Raw genomic sequence first — 26,563 nt, forward strand, 5'->3', positions numbered from 1 at the left:
TTCAACGATGTGTAGATTAGGTGAGTTGGGTCTGGGTGGGATGCTCTGTGGGTGGGCGTAGACTTGTTGGGCCGACGGGCCTGTTTCTACACTGTAGGGGTTCTATGATCTTTTATAAAACCTGTTGAAATGCACTTGTACCTGAGATGATCTCGTAACTGGTCAGTACCAGTAGACATATGGATTGGTTGTTTGAAGCTTTGGTTACAAGAGTAACCGATTAAGATCATACAATTAAGATAAAGCAACAAGATAAAACCTTACAAGTGGGTTAAAGTAACTCAGATTCAATGATTGAGAAACTGAATCCCATTAAGCTCATGACTTGAACCTTTGAAAAGAGTGGCTTAGTGGGTAAAGAAAGCCAGCTAGAATACTTAAGTTTCCTTAATGCCCCACTGAATAGGACATGTTGTTTGTGTAAATTACATTCAAGTATAGAATATGCTGCTAAACAGTGAGAGATTTATCATCATGTGCGTAATATATAAATATATATTACCTTTTTAAGAGTTTGGATTTTCAAAGCAGTGGTACATGAGTGTGGTTATTTTTGAGAAGGGCTGATTAAAAATAAAAACTAGATCAGATAGTCCTTCTAGACCAGGGACCTAATCCAGTATGCATCAGAAAGTATGGACCCCTGGAATGTTAATGGAAAATACTGAATGTTTTATGACAGGTGGAGTAAACACTGAAGGCCATCAGCTTATCTTTACATTAGAAAAATCAAGGATTGAAAGTTGTAGTGAATCTCAGAGGAGACTTGACCTGGAATAAGAAGCACATATAGCCTCTCTTCTAGGAGGGTTTTTGTCCGGAGCAGTTCAAACAACAATTTACATCACTAGAAATGTTTAATTTGTGCAACTTCCAGACCAGAAATATTTAGCTAGAAATCTGCAGATTACCAGAAGTTAGACATAAGAGTATAAATGTAAGAATACTTCACAGTTCACAAGAAAGAAACTAGGGAGAATCAACTTAAATTTGAAGTTTGACATGGAGGTATAATTTCTTTGGATGAATCGCTATAAAGTGACAATGTTGGGAGATAGGTTGAAACTTTGTTTTGGTGGGTATTTTAAGATTTTTCAAACCGAGATTTACATCAACATAGCTTATTTTTCTGTCTCTTTTGTAAACTAAACTTCTGTCCTGTTGTTTAAATAAAGGTCTGTAGCCTTATGTAACTATATCTCAGTGAATAACCACCTAGTTCACTAAAATAAAAACAAATAATCTGTCAGGCCAAGTTTCATTCTATGATCTGACTTGTCTAGCAGCATTATCAGATGGGAACATACTAGAGAACTACTTAAGTTGAATCATGATCATGACAGGAACTCCAAGGAGGACAATGAAAATATTTTAGATATGTCAAAGCATGATACCAAACAGGTCCATCACTGGCTCATAACCGACCAAAATAGAAGAAGTTAATTGTGACGGCACCAAAAACAAAGTATGTGTCAGATACACACTCAAGCAACATCTAGACACTAGACTGCACACAAATCATCAAACAATTTATTTATTGAACCATCTGACCCCCACCTCACTGCATGTGACATATCTGCAAATTGCACATGGAACTAATCAACCATTTCAGAACCCAATGAACCCAAATGAAAGCAAGACATCTTCAATCTCAAGGGACTGCCTAAGATAGTTCCTGTTTTTAAAAGGTCTATAGATGCAGTTTAAAGTGGCAGTTTATTTTGGCTCCTATGTCTCTTTTCTGAATTATTCTTAACACTTCAGAAATTATGTTTAAAAGGGTCCCAGCATGTCATCAACTCAACATGTCATCAAAAAACTTTTCCAATTATCAAACACAAAACAAGTTGCTGAGGAAATGCTGAACGCCGGGAAGAAAGGCAAAGCCAGACAATATGACAGAACAAAATATTACAAATCTGGTATTTAACCAACCAGGTCAAAGTTATGCCACTCTTACAGCTGCCATACTGACAAGAAATGCTTGCTTAAAAAAGTCAGGTTGAACATAATCATGGAAAGTTGTAATTTTTTGATAGAACCCTGACATCAATAAACATCCATATATCCTTACTTTCATTAAAATTCAGAATAATACTCTCAATCAAACTACTTTCCTGTTCCAAGAGAATACTTCAAGCATCACTGCACTGTCAAGGTTCCGCACTCGTTTGATGATCAATGATTCAGCCACTCTAGCCAATTGTGATAATACAATAGCTTTAAGAGGTGTAGTTTGTCCTAATTTTTTTTAAATGAAGAAAGGTTGAGACAGACGTGGCAAGCACTCTGCTCAAAGCCAATGAAGTAAACAGCTTGAGGCACCCTGGGGATTTTTTAAAAGTTAGAATAACAGAAGCAGCCTGAATGGATGGGTTCAAGCTCCCAGGATCAGGATTTTTAGTTTTAGCTCTCGGCAGTTGCTCAGGCCTTGAAGCTAGATGTGGAAACTCTTATTCCTCCATGTTACAGTTGAAAGCTAGAGTTCTCTTCCTGCTGAAGTTGCATGTGGGAATCTATTTTACTGAATTTGCCTCTGCCAAATTTGCCTTTGTTTATGGGATGTCACTATATTGGAATATTCCATTCGTGATAGTTAATACATTTATTATTTTGTTAAGCATTTCAATAGAATTACAGTTAAGCCAATTATTTTATATTGACTAGTCTAAAAATAAAATATGTTTTGCTTAAAGTCAAGTAGTTCGACCAATTAAATTGCATTTGGAATGCAATATCTTACACTTACCTTTAAAATAAGAAAAAAAAGTTAAGGTCTAGGCTATCTTCAAAATATATTTTGATGGGGCTTGGTCTGGTCCATGATACAATAACTACCTAGTATAGACCATAGTCCTGTAGCATTCATCCATAATGATAAAGGCATTAACAAAAAAAAAGAGGTTCAGGTGGGATTAATGGAACCACAGAAGGCATAACAGTAAACATGCAGGTTAGAAAGTCATATTAAAACAATTTTAAACAATTACTCTCCAGGAACACAGTCACATTCATTTATAGACCAGCATTCTACTTACTTTTCAAACCACAGTGTAAGGTTTGTTGTATGTCGAATCATTTTCAGTAAATTTGGAGAATTTAGCTCTTTGTTTTCTTTTGTCCAGACACTTCCCACAAGCTCAGATGGTTGAACAGCCCTGTTAGAAGAAATTAAAATATAGAGAACATCAATTTGTAGATGTCAAAAATCGTTACCTATAATCGTAAGGACAAAGTCACATCTAATTATAAGGATGTCTGCAAACAACAGTTCAGTCCTCAAATTCTATTGAAAGACTATAACATTTATGCTTTGGTTATTATTGATTTTAAGAAAATTTTATATTTTTCACTTTCACAAGGTCTTAAAAATATACATTCAAAAGCACTTGAATACTATACAGCAAACTGTTTTAATCGCTAACGGGATAAAGTTTCTGTCATGTCTATTTGTGACAACATTGATATTACAAGTTGTGCATACATGAAATTGCAACAATTATTGTCTGACCCCAAATGCACAAGTTGAAGTAATAATTAAATCAAATAATATTTGAGACTTGGCACAATCCAGTATGTTTGACTGCAAGCTGACCACTTCTGTATTGTATCAACATGCTTTCCTAACTTATAATATAGATTGCTTATAGAAATCATACATTTCAGTATAATTCAACCAACTATTCTATTGATGGTCCCTTTTCATACAGTTTATATCTTTCACTCTATTTTGATTTATTCAACTTTCTTATTAAGCTCTTATTATGTTTGACATGAAGTGCATTTCAACCCTTTTCTTGCCATAGCAATGTAATAGGGAAAAATTGACTTGAAACAAAATCAAAGCAAGATTTTTAAATTAAAATATAAATGCATAAGTATTATACAGATCAGCAAGCACTTTGAATTACCTGAATGTTTTAAATGGATTATCACATTTTACTGTCAATTGACATTGCAAGAGGCTACCTTACAATCAAAAATGTGATTTTCTGCAAAGTAAAAGTTGTACAAAGACCACCAAAATTAAATGAGTTCACTGGTGAATTAGCAGAAATAATTTTTGAACATACTGCTTGTAGGAAGAAAAGTGTGTCTAAAGTGAACAAGGTAAAGTCTCCATTGTCTTACCAGACCATTGGACTGCTCCCTTACTAGAGGTAACAATTGGTGGGGTTTAACTTTAGAGCCACCACTGTTCAGGTAAGAAGAGAGGTTGACAAGGAGAATGTGGGAATTGAACCCACATTACTGGCATCAATCTGCATTACAAAACCACCATTCAACCAACCCTCAACTGAGTGAGTAAAACTATACATATACAAGTATTCAATTTTATTTATCTTTTCTCTGAAATATTATCAAGTTTTAAGCTATTGGCAGATCACTTGCGACATGGCATGAGCCGTTTTAGGATCTACGGAAAATTATATTTAAGTGCAAAGTATATTTAAATAAATTTAGAATTCTCACTTCATTAAGTCTTACAATTATTAATTCAAAAGGCACTTATTTGTTCATAAAAGGTAAAGTTCACTATAGTCAAACAACTGAGCTAACTGGCACCCTTTGTTCATGTACTAGGCATTTTTTGAAATTCATTCATGGGATGACAGCGTCAATGGCTAAGCCAGTATTTACTGTCCATCCCTAATTGCCCAGAGGGCGGTTAAGACTCCACCACATTGCTGTGGGTTTGGAGTCGCATGTTGGCCAGACCAGATAAGGATGGCCATTTCCTTCCCTACAGGACATTAGTGAACAGATGGGTTTTTCAGGCAATGGGTTCATGGTCATCATTAGACTCTTAATTACAGATTAAGTTGTGCATGTAAGATTTATACTGAAGCAAGTCTAATTCATTTTAGGAACAGCATTGTTCAATATCAAATCCAAACAGATGCAATAAGGAGAGATAATGGGAACTGCAGATGCTGGAGATTCCAAGATAATAAAATGTGAGGCTGGATGAACACAGCAGGCCAAGCAGCATCTCAGGAGCACAAAAGCTGACGTTTCGGGCCTAGACCCTTCATCAGAGAGGGGGATCCCAACTTTCCCCCAACAGTGATCGAGAACGCCCTTGACCGCGTCTCCTGTATTTCCCGCAACACATCCCTCACACCCCGCCCCCGCCACAACCGCCCAAAGAGGATCCCCCTCGTTCTCACACACCACCCTACCAACCTCCGGATACAATGCATCATCCTCTGACACTTCCGCCATTTACAATCCGACCCCACCACCCAAGACATTTTTCCATCCCCACCCCTGTCTGCTTTCCGGAGAAACCACTCTCTCCGTGACTCCCTTGTTCGCTCCACACTGCCCTCCAACCCCACCACACCCGGCACCTTCCCCTGCAACCGCAGGAAATGCTACACTTGTCCCCACACCTCCTCCCTCACCCCTATCCCAGGCCCCAAGATGACATTCCACATTAAGCAGAGGTTCACCTGCACATCTGCCAATGTGGTATACTGCATCCACTGTACCCGGTGTGGCTTCCTCTACATTGGGGAAACCAAGCGGAGGCTTGGAGACCGCTTTGCAGAACACCTCCGCTCAGTTCGCAACAAACAACTGCACCTCCCAGTCACAAACCATTTCCACTCCCCCTCCCATTCTCTAGATGACATGTCCATCATGGGCCTCCTGCACTGCCACAATGATGCCACCCGAAGGTTGCAGGAACAGCAACTCATATTCCGCCTGAGAACCCTGCAGCCTAATGGTATCAATGTGGACTTCACCAGTTTCAAAATCTCCCCTTCCCCCACTGCATCCCTAAACCAGCCCAGTTCGTCCCCTCCCCCCACTGCACCACACAACCAGCCCAGCTCTTCCCCTCCACCCACTGCATCCCAAAACCAGTCCAACCTGTCTCTGCCTCCCTAACCGGTTCTTCCTCTCACCCATCCCTTCCTCCCACCCCAAGCCGCACCCCCATCTACCTACTAACCTCATCCCACCTCCTTGACCTGTCCGTCTTCCCTGGACTGACCTATCCCCTCCCTACCTCCCCATCTATACTCTCTCCACCTATCTTCTTTACTCTCCATCTTCGGTCCGCCTCCCCCTCTCTCCCTATTTATTCCAGTTCCCTCTCCCCATCCCTCTCTCTGATGAAGGGTCTAAGCCCGAAACGTCAGCTTTTGTGCTCCTGAGATGCTGCTTGGCCTGCTGTGTTCATCCAGCCTCACATTTTATTATCTTAGATGCAATAAGGAACTGTTTTCCTACAGAATCATTAAAACAAAATGGAACTATCATTCAGAAAACAGGAGATGCTGTTTGGGTCTCAAGAACGAAAGATCAGCTGGTGGTTGGGCAAGTGGAGGTACCAGTTTCATTGATAAGCTGACAACTAACTGAATGGGGAAAAAGTCAGTGGGACATCTTTCCACCTTCTGTGAAGAGACCAAAAATAAGTCGTCACGTGTGAAGGTCAGTCACACTAGTTATGTCAAAAACAAAGATTAGCTAATGAGGGAGGATTAGATCATCTAAAGCCCTTGGTTTACGAAACAACAGGCTGGACTGCTAAAGTTAAAATAATGATCTTGCATTTATAATGTTCAAGATATCTCAAAATGCATCATTAAGTTTTTAAAAATGCAGTCCTCGTTATCATGTAGTATGTGTACAGCAAGGCCCCAAAAATGGGATGAATAAACAATGAACTCAATACTAATGTTGTTTGGGGGACAACTGTTGACAAAAATATTGGAAAAAAATCAATCTTGCTTTTTGGATAGTATTATGGAACCTATTATGTCCATTTTTACTTTAATATCTCATCTGAAAGTAAGGTGGTCATTAAGAATAACGTCATAAGAGGAGCATGACACTTTTGGACACTATGAAAAGTATGAAATTAGTTAAGAGGAGACTTGATTCTAATTAGTACTAATTAGAAATAAAACAGCTGATAATTCAAATCAGTTGTTTCACCAAAGTATTTTGAGACTATCAACTGAAACATTGGAGAAGACCCTAACATGACGGCCCAGGCTATACTGTGCTGCCATTTTCTAATTAAACATGCTGTAAATTATTTACACTGCTTACATAGACTTAAAAATGCAAATCCAAAATTTGTAATTGGTATGTCTTGAAGCCAATTGTAAAAAAGTTTGAACTAATTACTGAGGCAGTACTACATTCACAGTGAGTATGCAGGAAGTGCTGAATAACAGTGAATATGACAATACGCAGCAAATTTCTATTATTTAACTGGTCCTGGAAATTATTTGGTAATTATCTTTTGGATCTCAGATTTTAACAACCTTACAAAGTGTTTGTGCTGAACTTTAATAAAATCCGAAGCTACTGGGTCTTTACATTAGCTAAATTACTATTTTACCTGTAAAGATCAGATTCTAAAAGTGTAAGCTGTCGTGCTATTTCAATTGGATGAAGAGTCATAAGATCAAATGTCTCAATTTGCCCAGGTCGACTAATATGCCATTCAATTTGAGGTGGTGGATCCGGAAAAGTAATAGCATGACTGATTCCATTTATTTGAGTTTGTCTCTTGCGGTTAATAATTTTTGTAATAGATTCTACCCACTTTTTCATGGCTTTTCCTGCAAAAAATAAAATACCAACTTGCATTACTCAGAATACAGGTTTTAAAAACATCAGGCATAAAGTAGCAAGGCTAAAAACTGTCCGTATTATTTAAATATTCATTAACTCTTAGACTTAGAGGATAAGAACATAAACACCAGAAATAAGTGTCGGCCATCTGGCCCTTGGAGCCTGCTCCGCCATTCAACAAGATCGTGACTAATCTTTTCATGGACTCAGTTCCATTTACCCGCCCTCTCAACATAACCTTTAATTTCTTCACTGTTCAAAACATTCAGTAAGGAAACCTCAACTACTTCACTGGGCAGAGAATTCCACAGATTCACAACCCTTTGGGTGAAGAAGTTCCTCCTCAATTCATTCCTAAATTTGCTACCCTCTAATTGTGAGGCTACGCCCTCTTGTTCTAGTTTCATCCGCCAGTGAAAACAACCTCCCTGCTTCTACCTTATCTATTCCCTTCATAATTTAATATGTTTCTATGCGATTCCCCCATCATTCCTCAAAATTCCAATGAATATAATCCCAGAGTATTCAGCCTCTTCTCTAAAGCCAACCTTCTCAACTCCGGAATCAAGCAAGTGAAACTCCTTCCTAACCCTCTCGTGCTAGTACATCCTTTCTCAAATAAGGAGACCAAAACTGCATGCAGTACTCTAGTGTGGCTTCACCAGCACTCCACACAACCACACCATAATCTCCCTGCTTTTAAACTCAATCCCTCTAGCGATGTAGGTCAAAATTCCATTTTTTTTTCTTAATTACCTGTTGTATATACAAACCAGCCATCTGTGATTCATGCACAAGGACACTCAGGTCCCTCTGCACAACTGCATGCTACAATTTTTTTACCATCCAAATAATGGTCCCTGTTGCTGTTACTTCTACCAAAATGGATGACTTCACATTTATCAACACTGTACTCCATCTGTTAGAAATTCACCCACTCACTTTAACTATTTATATCCCTCTGCAAACTTCCAGTGTCCTCTGCACATTTTGCTCTATCACTCATCTTAGTGTCATCTGCAAACCTTGACCACACAAAACGTGGTCCCCAACTCCAAATCATCTATTTAAAATTATAAACAATTGCGGTAACAGCACTGATCCGTGAGACATATCCTATGGATGGCTTGCATGGATTGATTTCTCACTTGGGTTTAATCAGCCTACTGGCACCACTTATGAAACAACATAGTCAACTTCTTACATTTAAGCCTTACAATGGGTTGATAGTCCAAAAATGTGACTACGATAATGAGTCGATATTTCATACTACTGCTGTTGATTTAGACGGGACTGCAGGAGGTCAGGGCATTACTGCATATAACATAAAAACACGTACTTTAAACAATACTTTTTTGAAAAAGTAAAGCAAATAAAAGCACCACAACAAAGAAAAGTGAAGTAGCAACAAATGTAAAGGATCTGACAGAAAAGACTGTAGGAAATTGTCAGAAAACTGAGTTTTTAATACTACATTAATATATTGAATAAAGTTGATAGTGAAGTAATAAATCTACAGCTATGAAACTTCTTTCCTAAAAGAAAAGTCAACTTCCAACAGATCTAGTTTTCCATAATACATACCTTTCACACTTGAAATAAATGCTTCCAATCTATTAAGTAGCATATTATCCCTCTCAAAGTCATAGAAATGATGTTCTACCCAATGTCGAAACACATTTAGCACCCTAAAAAGAAAACAAGTTGTTAAACCAAGTAATAAAATACCACAATACCCTTTAAGTTAGACACTTATTGTTTAAAAATGTCTTGCATTTAATGTACAACTTCACATTGTTCTATAACTGTCAATAATCTTTTAAATCAGAAAGTACCAGCTATGATTATAAACTGGTCAATCACATAAGCTGTAACTAGCTTCTGTCACTTGTTTGTGCCTATCTGGAGCAGAAGCTTTACCAACAAGCAGCTAAACATGACAATCATACCCTATAGAAGAGTCTACCCAACAACATTATTTCAAATCCACTTGGTTATTGGAAAAATGTTCTTGTTTTAAAACAGTTATGCTAACAGTTATGCAAGATGGAGTCGTAAGAAATATTGCACCATATAGTCTTTAGCAACTTACAATTGGTTTAAAAGTACACATTAGTGCTCAGTTTTTTCTCTTTGACACAATTTTAAATATTATACTGAGAAACAGAAACCTGGAAAACATAACTATAAGAAATACAAGGGATTCACTGGAGACTATACCAAACATTTTTGCATGTAAAACACTACATTGATGCTTTAACAAGATAATTTTTCAATGAACACCAGCTGATATTGGCATAGGTGAAAGCTGGGGAAGGAAACTTCTTTTTGTTTATCTTTGCTGTCCATGCTGGCTCAAATACTTCCTTGAAAAACGTCTCACTATTCAGATGAAAACTGGATCTTCAACTGCTTTTCTGCATGTCAGGCATTTCCTGTTAAGTGTGAACTCAACCAGGTATCCTGAAATGTGCTCTTGAGCAATTTGCTGAATTAATTCCATGTGTCTTCCACATGCTTGTCAGACTCTTCTGCCAAAGAACTTCTGGATGGAGGCTGGAGGAAATCTCTACACATTCAATCACACATACACACTCCCACATGGAAAATATATTCTAGGTACCATACCAAATAAAATATCAGGAATAATGTACAAGTAGTTCCCTGACTGCAGGCACGGTACAGCTAGTATATGTCATGATCCTGGAACATATCACCAAAATCACGCCACAACCAGGCCAGGGACAAGTTGTCTTCTTTTAACAGAAGTAGAAAAATGTGAGATCAAGAATAATTTAATAAAGAATAATGCTACAAGATTCCAAGGTTTTGAACAAACAATGACATACTTAACTGTACTCAGCTAGAACAGTAATGCAATTTACTATACATACTCATCTTATTTCGAACATCTACAATTAAACTGAAGTAAACAGAGGTCTGCAGACAAACAACGGTTGAAAACCCACAGACCATATTAAATACCACATGTGGTCAAGACTGATTCTTTGGACAGCTCAAACTTTCCCAAATGTTCATGACACTGCAGATTATCAAATCGAATGAAACTTTATATAGGATCGCAATCTGCAATCTCTTTAAGTTAACTTCAGAGTTCCTTCAAAAACAGCAATGTCATTGACGATCTCAATAAATTTACTTGCTCACTCTCACAATGAGGACTGCACTCACCTGAAAATGGCAAACTGCAGTTCAGCACCTAACCCAGGCATTTCAGTTTGCCCACAGACAGCTAGTTTCACCAAGCTGGTACTGCCGCACCATACTACCCTCAGCTCTGGTCTTGATTAGCTGCAAAGGTAAATGCTGCTCATTGCCATCCTTTACCTTTCCTCGCTACGGTACTGAATTATCAATAATAAATGGCTTCTTCTGAGCCCTAACAGTTTTTATAGCTCCACCCAAACCCTAACCCCAACTCTTAGCAAAAACTCAGGAAGTGCTTCTGATTCTTAACAGCTCCAAATCTACAGTATCAGCAGCTTTAAAGGATTAAGTTTCTGTTCCCTGTTCCCAAATGCCTTGCTGCCTAGCAACCCAAACACAGGATCACTCCTCTGATGGCCTCTGTCAAATTGCCTAAAACTGGCTGTTCACCACTCTGAATGAACCACCGAAAACTTTATATCAAGCCCCATCCTTGTTGATAAACAGCTCCGAATATAGCTAATATTTTGGAATAGCAGATATGCCGACCTCTTGGAAATGCTTTATCCCTGAATGTTATAACATTCAGAGATTCCTGGCTTGCAAGATATGAAAAGAATGTAGAAGAGGATTTCATCACAAGGTACCAACTGTGACTATATTTCTATTAAAAAAAACAAGTAAATGAAAACCTGAGTTGCACTGGCTGGATGTACTCCTTACGAAACCGCTTCAATTCTGCACTAATTGTCTGTTCACCCTTCTCTCTGGCAAGCTTATCTGCCTCAGTGGGCTCTGGGTCAGGTATTTCAAACCTGCACAAAACAAAAATTACACATTCAACAAGAAATGTTTATTACAGATGTAAAGCTCCAGAAGCAACAATGTGGCTAACAGTAGTAGTACTGGCAATGGTGCATACCTATGTTTATGATTTTGTAAAAGCCAACTGAGAAACAATGCACCATCTTCTATGCAGCTTCCTTGACAGCATTTTACAGGGCCCCCAATAGTGTTATTTAAAAAAAACAGATCTAGTTAACACTTGAATTCCTTATTTACCTTTCTATTAACAAGCTCAGCAGCTCTTGGGGTTTGCAGAATGAACGATACGTTGTCAGAAAAGTGCGCACAAAATTAGGATCTGTAAATAAATACCAAATTACTCATATTGCAAGTACAATAGCAGCACATTTATCAATAAGTTACATTACAAAATAATGATTACGTGTGCACAAATTAAACTGTTTGCTGAAACAGCATAATTAGGTGTATTGGCAAATGAGGGCAGATTACCGTCTTTTAGTTGGGTGGGATCTTGATTTGAATCCAATCAAAGCTGACTGAAGGAGTTTCCTGTCTCAGACAGCTATACATGTCAAAGTGAAATTAAGCAGTGTGGTGACAATTCCTTGCAGCTGTAACTCCATAGGACAATATCAGTAGTATTTACATTGTTGGAACAAACCGAGCATAAACTCAAAACAAATCCCACATTCTTCAGAATAGTGTAATAACATCTGTGAACAGGATGATTAGAAAATATCTACAATCAAAACTGTGGGGTTCCTGTTGCATAGTCACATTACCTTTACCTCTGGGCCGGATAGCCCTGGTTCAAGTCCCAAACAAAAAGAAAGTTGCTGGAAATGCTCAGCAGGAATGGCAGCATCTGTGAAGAGAAATCACAGTTATCATTTAGGGTCCTGTGACCCTTCCTCAGAACTGATGGCAGCTTGGGAAAACATTGGTTTATATGGGGCGGCAATGGTCTAGTGGTATTATTACACGGGAAGTTAATCCAGAGACCCAGATGACATCCTGGGGAGAGATAATGGGAACTGCAGATGCTGGCGAATCCGAGATAACCAAGTGTGGAGCTGGATGAACACAGCAGGCCAAGCAGCATCTTAGGAGCACAAAAGCTGACGTTTCCGGCCTAAACAGAGGTGTGTTATTACACGCCTGAAGAGCATGATTGGAAACATCTAAAACAAAAACCATTGCAGACAAGCAAAAACAAAATTACAACACAACCAGAGGTACACCTGAAAGATCATAAAAGAAGCAAGCCAACGAGGCAGTGTGGTCTCTTTAATTTTATCATATTACAGGTGACAAAGATCAAGAGGGAAGATTAATCAAGGCAATTAAGATGTGGAAGAGAGAAATAGAGGGAGAGATGGGAAGTGGGTGGGGTGTACAGGGCCAGATATCCTCAGGAGGAAGAGAAGAGGAACAGTGACAGGGGAGGTTAAGGGAAAGGGCGGGAGGCTACAATCAGAGTACAAGAGAAATGTGGTGGTAACAGGTTCAAAGGAAACTTGACGAGTGAAACAACCTTTGGGTGGCACGGTGGCTCAGCGGTTAGCACTGCAGCCTCACAGCGCCAGGAATCTGGGTTCGATTCCAGCCTCGGGCAACTGTCTGTGTGGAGTTTGCACATTCTCCCCGTGTCTGTGTGGGTTTCCTCTGGGTGCTCCAGTTTCCTCCCACAGTCCAAAAGATGCACAGGCTAGGTGGATCGGCCATGCTAAATTGCCCGTAGTGTTCGAGGGTGTGTGGGTTATAGGGAGATGGGTCTGGGTGGGATGCTTCAAGGGGCAGTGTGGACTTGTTGGGCTGAAGGTCCTGTTTTCACACTGTAGGGAATCTAATCTTAAAAAACTGGATGCGCAAGCAAGAGCAGGATAAGAAGAAAAATGCAGAAACAGGGGTAAAAAAACTCAGATTTCAGTAAAGGATTAATTCAAAAGAAAGCTACTGTGAAGAAGAAATAAATGGGTGCCTCACATTCAATAAAGAAATTTACAGCACAGGAAGTGGTCTTTTGGCCTACTGTGTCCGTGTGAGCCATGTGGACATCCAGCTTAATCTCACTTTCAAGTTCGAGGTTCCTAGCTTTTGAGTGCATATCAAAGTACTTGCTAACTGTTATGAGTAGTTCTGGACTTACCATCCTTTCTGGCAATAAGTTCCAGATCCCAAACACTCTGGTTGAAATTATTCATTCTCAACTCCTTCCTAAACATCCCACATCATACATTATAGTTATGTCCCTAATATAATGCTTCAACCAAAAGAAAAAGAGATTTCCTTTTGATAATATCTAGTTCCCCTCAGATTCACAGACATACAATACATACTTGTCTCCACTCAGCAGGTACAATCATTGTCTGAGGTTTAGATGTGGGTCTCATCATTTATGCAAACGACACTGATACATTGTATACACATGGATCACATTAGAGCACAAATATGCACAAATCTGTGAACCCCAGCACTAAACGTTCGAACTTATCACACTTAAAAATTAACCTCAACCAACTGGCTTAGTTTTCAGTTCTCCGAACTATTTGTGATTCCCGTCCAAGACCAGTATTGTGTAGGGGTTTAATTTTAGGTTTCATGCTGTAGTGTCAGAGGTGTAAGGATCGATTTAAGGTTGAGAGCCCTTTTACAGCTGTAGAAGACTAGTTTTTTAAAAATTTTGTTTTACGTGTCAAAAAAATTTACAATCCTCGTTTCTGTGTTTGCAACAATTAAAACATATTCAGATAGTTAAATAAACTCAGCGTATGATTTACAATTAGCTTCGATTCAGTGGTGTAGCTGCCGATCCACATAAAACCACCATGCCAGAAATTTATTCAAATGATGTTCCCAGTTAACTTTAGATGGTGAACAAATACACTGTGCCTCACTGCAGTCATTTATTTTGATATGCAACTCAACTTTAAACTGGTGGGTCGAAACACCTGACCAATACTACATATTGTGTACACACTGTATACAATATAAAGTCACAGGGTTGATTAAAGTTGCATCTTGTGGACGAATTATTAAAACATGCAACATGACATCTATTAAAATTTTAATGAGAAATTCCATCTCTTCAGCCAGACATTTACCTGCGTACATGTGGTATGTCAGCCGTTCAATCAGTTTTAGCACACTCCCTCCTTTTATAATTGGTATTCCAGATTTAGCTTGTACGCTCTCTTCAAATACTATGTTCTCTTCAGAGTCTTCTTCCGCAAAGTTATATACATCTGGACTGGGCAGTCTCAGTGGTTGCTCCTTCTCCTCATGTAAAAGAGCTGTGTCTAACATTCGCTCCAGTGTACTCCGATACTGAAGTGAAATCAAAGCCGCCATCCAGTTGTTTTTATCTTCTGCAGACTTAGCAGCAAATATTACACAGTTCTCATCCTTGGAGAGGATTTCAAATGCATGCTTACATTCACCAGAGTTATCTTTGTCAATGATTTTCACTTTCCGCATTAGAAATTTTTCTTTGAGTCTGTACTCAACGTTGCTACAACCTGGTAGCCGGGACTGTCCATGATTGATCCTGCAACCGATCATTAAACCATCGAAAAGAAAAATATGCCGCTCATGCTTTGCTCCTACTCGTGTTAGTGTTCCTTCCATTATAAATTCATTGCAGCACTGTCCAATATCTTTACCTTCCCATCCATCAATGTTTTTCTGGATTTCATTCATTTTCTTGATGGCAAGATGCTTACTTCTTATCTGGTGGTTGTGGAGGCGAGGTAAAGGCTGACTACATAACAGAGAAAGTCAAATATTATTACATTTCTTTACACAATGAGCAATCGAGCAAGAGAACAAGCTGTTTGCAAGTTATTGTGTCATATAACTTTTTCTGTGTACTCATGGAAGTGGAGGATTCAAAGACTAGTTGATCTTCAAAGAAAACAATAACAAAAAGAAATCATCCTCAAAAGTATATTAATCAACATACAGGATATCAGGGCTGGAAACTGGAAAAGATTTCCCACTTGAGTAAATACTAAGCAGTTACAAGAAGACTATGGGTCGGTGCAGAGTAAAACTCATTTGACTCTATTCTATCAAGTGACTCAGGTTCCTCTTCATACTACATAATGTGACTTTTTCCACATCCCATACTAACCATCTTATGGTCTCAATGAGACAAATAATTAACTGCTACTTCACGTTAGTTAAGGACACTTTATGCTAGGGACAGACATCCACTGAAAAAGACCTTGAGCCAATCCGAAACAATTTTAAGGATTGACAGTTCGTAAAGACTGTTAGTTTGTCAAGTCTGTGGTGAATTCGAGATAGAATTTGAATGATGAACTGTATGTCTGATTTTCTTTTTCCTTTTGGTTTGTACAATTAACTAAGGCTTTGATCATCATTTAACACTCAAAGACTGAAATGGTATTCACCTTTCCTTCCAATTTTTAAGCAGGCTTCTCCTTATTTTGACTATGCTAATGTCACTAATAACAAATTTATTAAAGGAAAAGCACCTGCAATTGGCACTACTCTTCATGGAAATAAAACATCCCACTTACATGGCGATGTTAAAAAAAGATGCTTAATAATAAAAATAATAAGGTAATTCAAGTACAAAATAAGTTTTTCAAATTGAAATATCTACTGTTTTAATGCATTTCAAAATCTCCTGAATGAAGATAATTATGGTCTCTTAACAATTATTTTGTATTTGTAGATAATGTGACAAAAATTGTCAAAATGGTTCCTATGCAAAAGTGGAAAATACTAAAATGTTTACCCAGCCCTGCGTTTAGGTAGGTGCTTGTTGCAGATACGTTCCATACTACACTGAAGATTCAACAAAGTAGTAATGGCTTGTTTCAAACACTCTCTGTCTTCTTCATCTTCACTTCGCTCCTGTAGTTGCTACATTTTTATACAAAAGCATTAAAGGCTTAGTGTCAAACTAACACAGGTATCCAACAATGTAAAAACAAAATTAATATTGAAACAATCCCTTAAAGGCATTTTTCATGTTTTACAGAAGGTAGTGACCATGTGACTTTTCTTTCCTGTATCAGAAAAGAAAGTTGCTACTGGAACAATACTCTGTATGTGGGGGAGAAAAGTGGCAGAAAACCACATGAACGCATGAAAGTAATCGTGAAAGCCAGTCATTCGGACTCTTGTAAACAATTGATACCTATAAAACATAACAGTTCTTGACAGTGTATGAAGCACTGAGGCACACTAAAATGATGCAAACCACAAACAATGGATTTTTAATCCAATAAATCCAATTTATATGTGTAGTTCATACTTTAGAACAGAGCATAAAAATCACTACAAATCTTTCAATGTCACTGGTGCCTGCATACAAGGGTTGTTTGTAATTAAGTTTCCCCCTGACTAATGTCCATGAAATATAAAGCACATGTTTTAAGTCAGAAAAGAATTAAGAATCTATTGAATTGTTAAACCCATGCAATAATGAGTTATACCAGCAGTTAAAGGACGAAAACAAGAACTACATTTGTAATCAGCTGGGATAACAAGTCTATTTTCAGTTCCATGCCTTTATCTCCTGATGTCCCCCCTCTTCATTCCCCACCTCAGCCATCCACTCAGGTTCTGCAGTCACATGCTGCTTCCTGTCTCACTGACTGACAGTGGCTCTACACAAGTGCTGCAGACTTTGTAGACATCCTCTCGGGCTCCGAATCCTAGTGGACATCGGCCAAGAGCTGCGACCTCTGTTGATGATTTAGAGATTATGCATATTCCTGTACTGAACTTTAACAATCTAATGTTGTGTTTGTTCCATTTATGAGCATAGAAACTTTAGTTATATGCACCTCTTTCCTGCCTTACCGATACTTGCTTTCTGCCCGGCAAGTGGCAGTCTCACTGGTGAAGAATGATTAAGACTTAAATCTGAGCAACTGGTGGATGTAAAAGAGATCCTTAGCTCTCTACAGGACTTTTATGGAAAGGAGCAAGTGGAGGGAAGAGCAGACATGGTGAGTTTAACAACTAATTGCCAGACAGACATACTGGTGCAATCTAACTGAACCTCAACACCATCAGTGAGTGCCAAGTTTCCTGGGCAGCAACATATACCTCCAGTGGTGCAATGGCCACACAGTGTTCCTTCTCCAATGAACAGACTCTGCACCCTGGTCCGTTGCAAAGTGAGAATCAGACATACAAACTTCTCAAGTAGTGATAATCACCTCCTAGGTAATAGAAATCACTAATTAAGAACTCTCAGAAACAGCACTACCTGCATAAATGTTTTTCACATAATTACGCAGGGAAGCAGCTGTGAGGTTTCAATAGTCTCATTTCTTCAGCCCACTTAATTACAACAGTGATTTCACTTAACTTTCATTGGCAAGTTTGTGGAAGTCCACATATATATGGGAAATCCAAAAATTTCCTTAAGTTAACGTCGAGAGCTATTATCATAAATTGCTATGTCACCTATCTGAAGAAGAGTAGCTCACATGCAGCCTAACATATTGCAGTTAAGTGCAGAAGTTGGTGGATTGCAGCTAGATTTCCAACAAGCTGTCAGTTTCAGCACTTTTAAACCTCAATCTCCTTTGTAACTTCAAACAATTTGTTTAAGTTCACTTTGTTGAATCAAAATGAATCAAAAGCTCACACTATTCAGGCATTGATCAGGAAGTGGTGTCTTGAGTGATGCCAGACTATGAAAGAATTAAATGTTATTTATTTGTGTAAATGGATAATTGATTGCACTTATTGATTGTTCATTTTATGAGAAGAAAAATACCACCTGATAAGAGATTTATTGCAGAAATATAATGGATACTTGCTCAATAAAATTAAATCAACCTGACTATTAAACAGCCATCTGGACAATGAGCAAACACACCTGCAAAGAAAAGACAGTTGAAGCAATGTTTCCTCTAGCCACTCAGCAGTCAAAAAGTTGCAACGTAAGCTACACACAAATCATCTCCTTTAAGAAAACATGTACGCAGATGTACATAGAATATCCTTCTGAAATCATATGTACCGCCCTGAAGTCGGGTTTATTGGCATGAAGCATAATCCATCCTTTCTAGTCATCGTTTCTAACTTATTTATTTAGCAGATTAGCACCACTGCATACATCTTTTACTAGTTAAAATCTATCATCAAGTTTATCTTGGAAACTATTTAAATTGGAAACAAAGACATTTGCAAATAAGCAACATTTGGCATATTCCAATGTAATCTTTTAGGCGATTCCAAAAGGGAGGCTTGACACAGTAGATTGTCAGAAGATGGCAGTGCAGATCACTGATCTTGACACCAAGTCCAACTTCACAGTTAATATTTACAAAAGCACATGGGAAAGTATATTAAAACTATACTATTATACATGGCATAAAGGGAAGGAAAAATATTCATTTTCCTATTTTATATTAATTCAACACAGTTTAGGTACAGTGATGCAGAATTTCTTACCTGCAACAGTTCGAAGTAATGCAAACAATGATATATTGGGACTAACAGTAGTTGTGGAAGTACATACTGAACAGCTTCTTTGAAACCTTCAGCAATAGACTAGAAAGCAAAAAGCATAATTAGTAATAGGCAGATTACAATTTACTGCAATTAGATTATAACGTATGATGAAAATCATGGAACATTAAAGAATCCAAAATCAGATTTCTTTTCAACTACAACTCCAGCACCTGTATGGCTGTTGAAATTAAATATTTAAGAAAATATTTTATCTTCATGGCTTTTATTAAAATAGGAAGGTGATTACATAATCTCACTGCTACAAAAAGCAGTTCCCATACAGAATATTGAAGAACGGCAAAATATTTGAAGCAATATGTCATTAACAACACTAAATTTCCATAATAGATGGAAAAACAACAAGCTAGCTCAGATAATCTGGTCTCTGAATAGACGGAGACCAGACATGGTCTGAACACAGATACTGGAACCACACTGAAGTCTCAATGCACTGACTATGTAGTAATTGCTCTGGAATCTAAAACTTCCGATAGGCAATTACTCAGCATCTTGAGTACACTGAAAAAGTTCCCAAATCCTGGAACTTAGACTCTGAAGGCTTTCAAATTACACATCTTAACAGTTAAGAGCCAAATTAAGCAGAATTAAAATATGCTCCATCTTCAGGCTAACTGTAAAACTGACTGATATCCCTCAGACCAGAGCAGCCCCATCTTCCACCCATTGATTTCACACTGCCAAACCAAATCAGCCCCATGCCAAACTACCATAAAGTTTCAGCTATTTAAGTATGACACAACTCACCCACTCTGCACCAGTATCTTCTTACCAAAGTGCCACCCTATCCTTTAACACACCTGCCACATTACACCAACACCCACTTACTTTATACGCTGAATTTCTCTCCGCAACTGCCAAAGAGTTATCACAACCTTCAAATCCAGGAATATGGCAGCTCATGACAAAAGAAGGGTGAAGTTTTGACACTAAACCATGCTGCTGCTTGAGCTGGCCCACCTTCAGAGGCAAACCTATCTCCACTTGGCAAGATTGCCCTAAGCCAAAAGCACAGCTGCTAGACTGTTAATTAGTTCAGGATGGGACTTCTACCCCCACGCGTATCCTGTCTTCAAGAAACACTGGGATCGTGGCCATTGCTGGGACTGCAGGCAGTCCACCACAGCAAAGAAAACCATTGATACAGATTCAAAGGTCGAATGGGATGTTTCACTTGGGCAAGTCTGGCATGTCTTACCAAGGGTAGGGCAGAGGGCACTGAGGAATCAGGAAGAGCCTCTCTTGGTCATAGAGCTCCTCAACATGGTCTCCATATCCCCATACCCGCTCCCCTCTTAGCTTATAAAAAGAATGCCTGGTTTCACATACCACCAATCCACAAGTACATCAACTGACCCAGTCCACCTTCGAGTGAAGAATCCTGTTTTCACATCAAACTTTCTTACTGAATTAGGAAGGAGGACAACCTACCGCTATAAACGCAGCTAAACCAGCTCAAGGCATGTCAGGGTGTCTCAATCCCAATTTCACAGCTAGTTCTAACTGATTAATCAATACTTGATGCTTTAATAAGCCAAGATAAATGAAATAAATCACAGCATCACATTCATCAACAATTCAAACATTTTTAAACTGCATTCATTTGCTTATATTTATACAGTGAACATATGCAAAATATCAGGGCTGAACAAAGTATTTCCACACTTAGTTCCACTGTGCCTGAAATATGAAAACATCTATATCACATCTTCATGGATACTTTGCATAGGAAGAGTAAAACCACTCTGGTTTGGTTCTGGGCAATGGCACACCTTTTAGCGAGTCTTCTGCTCTGCTTTCTCTGCCACTGAAGGTGGAAGTAGGTGACACTTCTGCATTTTCGTGTTTCACCGTAGATAACATGTCTCATAAGATAATGGACAGATTTCAAGGAAACCTGGCACACAGGTAGGCAAGACCAACATCCAAGGAATAAATGATTAGTTTAGGCAAAACTGTACACCGGAATCTTGGAAATCATTAATGTATCTTTAAAATTGGAAGACAGGGTAAATTGACATTTTTTCAAAGAAATGTACTATGGGTGCATTTATTTCTAGCAATGCTGTTGGTTTTCAACTGTTGTGGGCTCTCTCAGCTACTGGGGTGGAAATTCGTCACGGCTTTCAAAATGTCAGAGTTTTATGGGCAGGTGTTAGACGTGAATTGGTCTGATGCCTCTTCAGTGACATGGAAGCTTTTTTTTCCAGTTTCGTTGCGACCAGAGTCAGCCTGAATGGTTTAAATTTAATCAGTGATAATGGGAACTGCAGATGCTGGAGAATCCAAGATAACAAAGTGTGGAGCTGGATGAACACAGCAGGCCGAGCAGCATCTCCGGAGCACAAAAGCTGACGTTTCGGGCCTAGACCCTTCATCAGAGAGCTCTTTGACGAAGGGTCTAGGCCCGAAACGTCAGCTTTTGTGCTCCTGAGATGTTGCTTGGCCTGCTGTGTTCATACAGCTCCACACTTTGTTATCTCGGTTTAAATTTAATGACAGCTTAACAGAAATCATCAGTCATCACCCAACTTGTGTGTTCTTCATGGCAATGTCTCTACTAATCTTTCCACTCAATCGAAACTTTCTTCCAATACAGTCAAAAATATTATTCCCCTTCACATGGCTATGTTTACAAACATCATAATTGAAAGTTGAAAAGCTTCAACAAAAAAAAAAGCAATACTCAAGAACTGTATGAACAAAATAAATAAAGTCACCATAATCATTAGATAGAAATGACTGGTATGGTTTAAACGGAGGGTCATCATGTCTCAGGCAAAGGGAGAGGGTGAGACAGAGAGAGGCATTCGTGGTAACCTCAGCCGTTATCGGAAGCAAACCCACGCTTCAGTGTCTCTCTACATCCTAAACGGGTCTTCCAGCCAACTGAGCTGAACGATGCCCACTAAGCAACAGAATGCTATGTGAGAAACTGCTTACCTGAAAGTACAAGGCTACTGATGACCTGGACATTAAATTGTTGAAATGCTCATGAAACTGCGGTGAAAGAACGTCTTGTGCACACACCTCATATGGGTCAAATACTTGCTCCTGCACACGATAAAAGAGTTTTAGTTTGTTTCGCAGATTCTACATATTTGATATTGCTTAAAAAGCTGTTGATTTATTTGCAAGGTTAATACAATAAATGTGTTGTTTGTTACAATTATTATTCTGAAACTTAGAGTCATAGACTACAGCACGGAAAAAGGCCCATTGGCTCACTGAGTCTACATTGCTCAAAAACCACCACCTAACTATTCTAAGATAACAAGATGTAGAGCTGGATGAACACAGCAGGCCAAGCAGCATCAGAGGAGCAGGAAGACTGACAGAAGGACGGTCAAGGCCCGAAACATCAGCCTTCCTGCTCCTCTGATGCTGCTTGCCTGCTGTGTTCATCCAGCTCTACACCTTGTTATCTCAGATTCTCCAGCATCTGCAGTTCTTACTACCCCTAACTATTCTAATCCAATTTTCCAGCACTCCGCACAATGCCTTGTATCCCTTCACATCACAAGTACACATCTAAATACTTATTAAGTGCTTCCACCACCCTTAAAGGCAGGGAGTTCCAGATTCCCACCAGCCTCTGGATGCTCCTTATCATAAGTCTATGCCCCTGGGCACTGATGACCCCATCAAGATAAAAGTTTCTGCCTGTTTACCATTAAGCTGTAGCTTGAAATGAAAACTCAATTTTAAAAAGGTACAAGAGATGTACATCAGTGAAAGTTCTCCTCAATGCAGTGATTCTGATTACTTTCTGGTGGGACCTCGAGCACAGCATCAAGGGAAAAGTTTCTTCCTGTTTGCCACTGATCTGTAGTTTGAAATGACAACTCCAGACACATCTCTTCACAACTTGGAGAGTCAATAACGAGGGGTATAGGCTTACAGTAAGTGATAAACAGTTTAAAGGAGATGAGGGGAAAACCCTTTTCACCCAGAGGGTGGTGGGAATCTGGAAGTCACTGCCTATAAGGGTAGTGAAGGAAGAAACCTTCATAACATTGAACAAATAGTTAGACAGCCAGCTGTCTTGTATCTCTTCACAACTGAATTGCAAGCTACATCAGTTAAGGCAGGAGACAGGTTTATATGCTAATGTTCTACTTTGTGGGCTATGATCTCCATCAGCCATTAGGCGGATAAGAAAGGACTCTTGTGTCATGGCATCCCTACTTCTAGGCCAGACGGCCTTTGTTCCCGTCCCATCTGCTCCAGAGATGGATCATAACATGACTGAACAGGTTGCTTGAAAGTATCTTTCCTCTGAACTCCCAGCTGAAAATTGGCACGTTTGAAGTCCCTCCAGAAGGTAATCAACCAAAATCACTGAATTGAGGAGAATTTCCACTTACAAGATATTAGCATTGGTATAAAAACCACTGTAATATTTTGTTAAACGAGATGTAACTGGGTTTTTAAATTTTACAATTCATGCTGAGCAGCCTCACTAGCACTGAAAGAGTAATTTTATATTTGTGGGATGCCAACATTCCACATAAAAATTAAAAACACATTTTAATTTTTAAGTTTACAATATTTTAGTTTCCATCCTAAATCCATGAGGATATCTGAATTTTTTTTACTGAGCAAAATAAATGAATTAAAAGTGAAGGATGATCAGTGAATTTTACTCCTTGGTTGACTGTGAGGATGCTTCAAGAGTTAGCATGATTGCTTAATGTAAAGTAATGAATGCCTGGGACCTCTTGACAGCTGTAAATTTAAGCTGACATAGATTAGGTGAAATTCACACCACAAGGATTGATGGACCTTGGTGTGTAGCTTTCTCAGAAGTTACCAGCGAGTGCCATTGCTTGATGAAATCCAGGCCATAAATACTGAGAAAATGTAAGGCCACTCACCAAAGAGCCCATCTATCCAAGTGGAGAAAGCAGTTAGAGGCAATGATTTTCTAAAAAAATTCCAATGCAGTGAATTTATATTTATTCAGAAAGCTAAATAAAATATGCCTTTTCTCCATTATAAAAACAGAAAATGCTGGAGAAACTCAGCAGGCCTAACAGCATGTGTGGAGATAGAAACAAAGTTAACATTTCAAGTCCGATATGATTCTTCTTCAGAAGGGCTACCTTCAGTTCTGCAAGAGAATCATTTCAGACTAGAAACCTCAACTGTTTCGCTCTTCAAATATGTTATGAAGCTTAGAGTTTCTTCAGTCTTTGGTGTTTTAATTTCAGTTTTCCAGCTTTTGCAGTGTTTTGCTTTTACAATGTATTTTCTTCACATATCTTTATATATGCTGCATCTTCTAATAATTATGTTGTACCGTTTTGAATAATCAATTCAGCACTGATCATTTGTAGAGGAGTATTTCATTATGCAATGATTCTTTGCACAAAAATGTTTCTTTCAAATATTCCTTCATTAAACGTTCACCTTTGTAGCACAATACAATTTTTAGGTTAGCCTCTGATGGATATTTTTATCTAGTTTGTTCTTTATCATGTTGAATGCCTCCATTGAAGGTATATATATATTGAACTGTCAGTTAAGTTCCCTGTTCATTTCACCAGAAATCTCATTTTCTTATAACCTAGACCCTCATCCTTATAACATCCTGGTAAATCTGTTTTGGTGTTTTTCTCCAGAACTGGAATATTCCTATCATAGAGAACAACACAGTTCAGTGCATAATATATTAGTGCAGCCTCTCCATCATTCTCAAGTCTTTTGTTTCTATTTGTGACTGTTTTGCATAATTATTTTTAGCCTTCATTTTCTGCTTAATATGACAGTTCATTCACAGGACTACATTTCTAAACACATCCCTTTGATCTTCATTGGAATATTGAGCGTGCTGCAACACTTGCACACTGCAGGTGCTGCCGAGAGCTACCTGCATTCAGCTGGCAGTGGGGACACATCTACAATCAGCAAAATGTCAACGTCTAGTTAAAAATGACCATTAACTGACTTTTTTTTTCATACTTTAAATTCCCTTTCCAGCTCCTTGAGTCTTCAGGCCTGTCATAAGGCTGGTCCTGCTGTCAGTTAATTTCCCTGTTCATTTCACCAGAAATCTGATTTGACTCCCTTTAATTTTCTAGAATTCCTGATCTTCCCTTCCAGGAGCCAACAATGTTATTCAGCTGGGTGATTTAAAATTAGAGATTTAATGTGCAACCTCCAGAGCTAATTTTAACTTCGACAACCAAGTGAACATAATGTAAAAGCTGCAGTTTATTATTAGCATGGAAATAAAGCATGTTGCTCCTCAACTAAGATTTGTGAAAGGATTTCAAAGAAAGATTCGACTTAGTGTCATTTCATGCCTTATCTTACTCCATTCCAAATTATTAGCTGACCCAGCCATTCATTGCTCACATTTAGAAACATTGTACTGCTTCTCTTTTAATTCACAAGGTATACTAAGCTTCTATTGTTTTACCAGGATTTTAGCAATTAAAAAACTGGTCATCTGTTGGTCTTGACAGCTCAGTATCTCTGATGCAAATAAGCTATTACAGCAGATAACTTCACACAAGTTAATATCCAACATGTGAATCTCATTTGCAAAACTATTCAGAAGTTGTTTCGAAACAAGTCATCCTCTGCAAAACTTTCTATGCTACAGAGTTTTGTTTATTCATGCAACAACTTTCAGCACATGTTCTTTATTCTTTTATTTGCAATCTGCACCTTAAGAAATCGAGCACAAACTGAGTTGAAACATTCATACTACAAAGGAACAGGCTCTCCATTAAGTATGCATCAGCTGGATACAAAAAGTCATCAATATAAGTCATGAAGGATGAAAAATAATGGGGAAGCATGACAGGTAGTATTCAAGTGTACAACTGTGACGCCAAGGAACAAAAGACAATGGGCCAAGTGCTGAAAAATAGGATTAGAATAGGTGGGCGTTCTAGAGCAGCACAGACTTGATGGGGCAAACAGCCTCTTTTCTGTGCTGTAGACTTCTATAACTCTATGACAAGTCAGCATTTCTTTCACAATCCTACATCTGAAGAAAGTGAAGTTTACTGCAGTTCAAAACTCCACTGGGTGTGGTGGCTGAATACATACCATGAAGCAGCCTCAGAGTTATTATATTTTTTTCTTAGAACTGAAATTATCTTAAGAAACAAGTGAAGATCGGCAATTTTTAATCTTAGAAAAATTTTATTCACCATTTATTTGCTAAGAAGTATCATTATTTTCCTTTAGATGAAAGAAATTAAAATACTTAAAACTTTTTACAGGGAGGAAGTCATATTAAAAACACACTGAATATAAGAGGCGAATTAAACATATAACTCGTCCACCATTTAGAATGAGTGGCAAGTCTTACATTTGTTTTGCTAATGGGCAAGTCTACAACAGTACCTGAACAATGAAGGCAAATGTCAAAATTTAGGCTAGACTTTTCACATTTAATTAAGACATCTTCAAAGTATATTGGAAATAACAGGAAAAAAATCTTTAT

At 38.4% G+C, this 26,563-nt stretch overlaps 1 protein-coding gene across 3 annotated transcripts in view; it reads right to left on the reverse strand.

Annotated features, from left to right (window-relative positions):
* The window catches only part of sos2 (son of sevenless homolog 2 (Drosophila)), an 87,670-nt gene that overhangs the window by 20,677 nt on the left and 40,430 nt on the right, over positions 1–26,563 (reverse strand). For all 3 annotated transcript variants that reach the window (XM_048537405.2, XM_048537404.2, XM_048537403.2), the window contains exons 7-15: positions 22,045–22,155; positions 19,024–19,122; positions 16,343–16,470; positions 14,682–15,337; positions 11,833–11,914; positions 11,463–11,585; positions 9,187–9,290; positions 7,367–7,589; positions 3,039–3,158 (exon numbers count right to left, since the gene is read on the reverse strand). In XM_048537405.2, coding sequence (XP_048393362.1) covers positions 3,039–3,158; positions 7,367–7,589; positions 9,187–9,290; positions 11,463–11,585; positions 11,833–11,914; positions 14,682–15,337; positions 16,343–16,470; positions 19,024–19,122; positions 22,045–22,155 — 1,646 coding nt within the window. The remainder of the gene's footprint in view (positions 1–3,038; positions 3,159–7,366; positions 7,590–9,186; positions 9,291–11,462; positions 11,586–11,832; positions 11,915–14,681; positions 15,338–16,342; positions 16,471–19,023; positions 19,123–22,044; positions 22,156–26,563) is intronic.

Source organism: Stegostoma tigrinum, chromosome 10, assembly GCF_030684315.1.
Source record: "Stegostoma tigrinum isolate sSteTig4 chromosome 10, sSteTig4.hap1, whole genome shotgun sequence".
Lineage (NCBI taxonomy): Eukaryota > Metazoa > Chordata > Chondrichthyes > Orectolobiformes > Stegostomatidae > Stegostoma > Stegostoma tigrinum.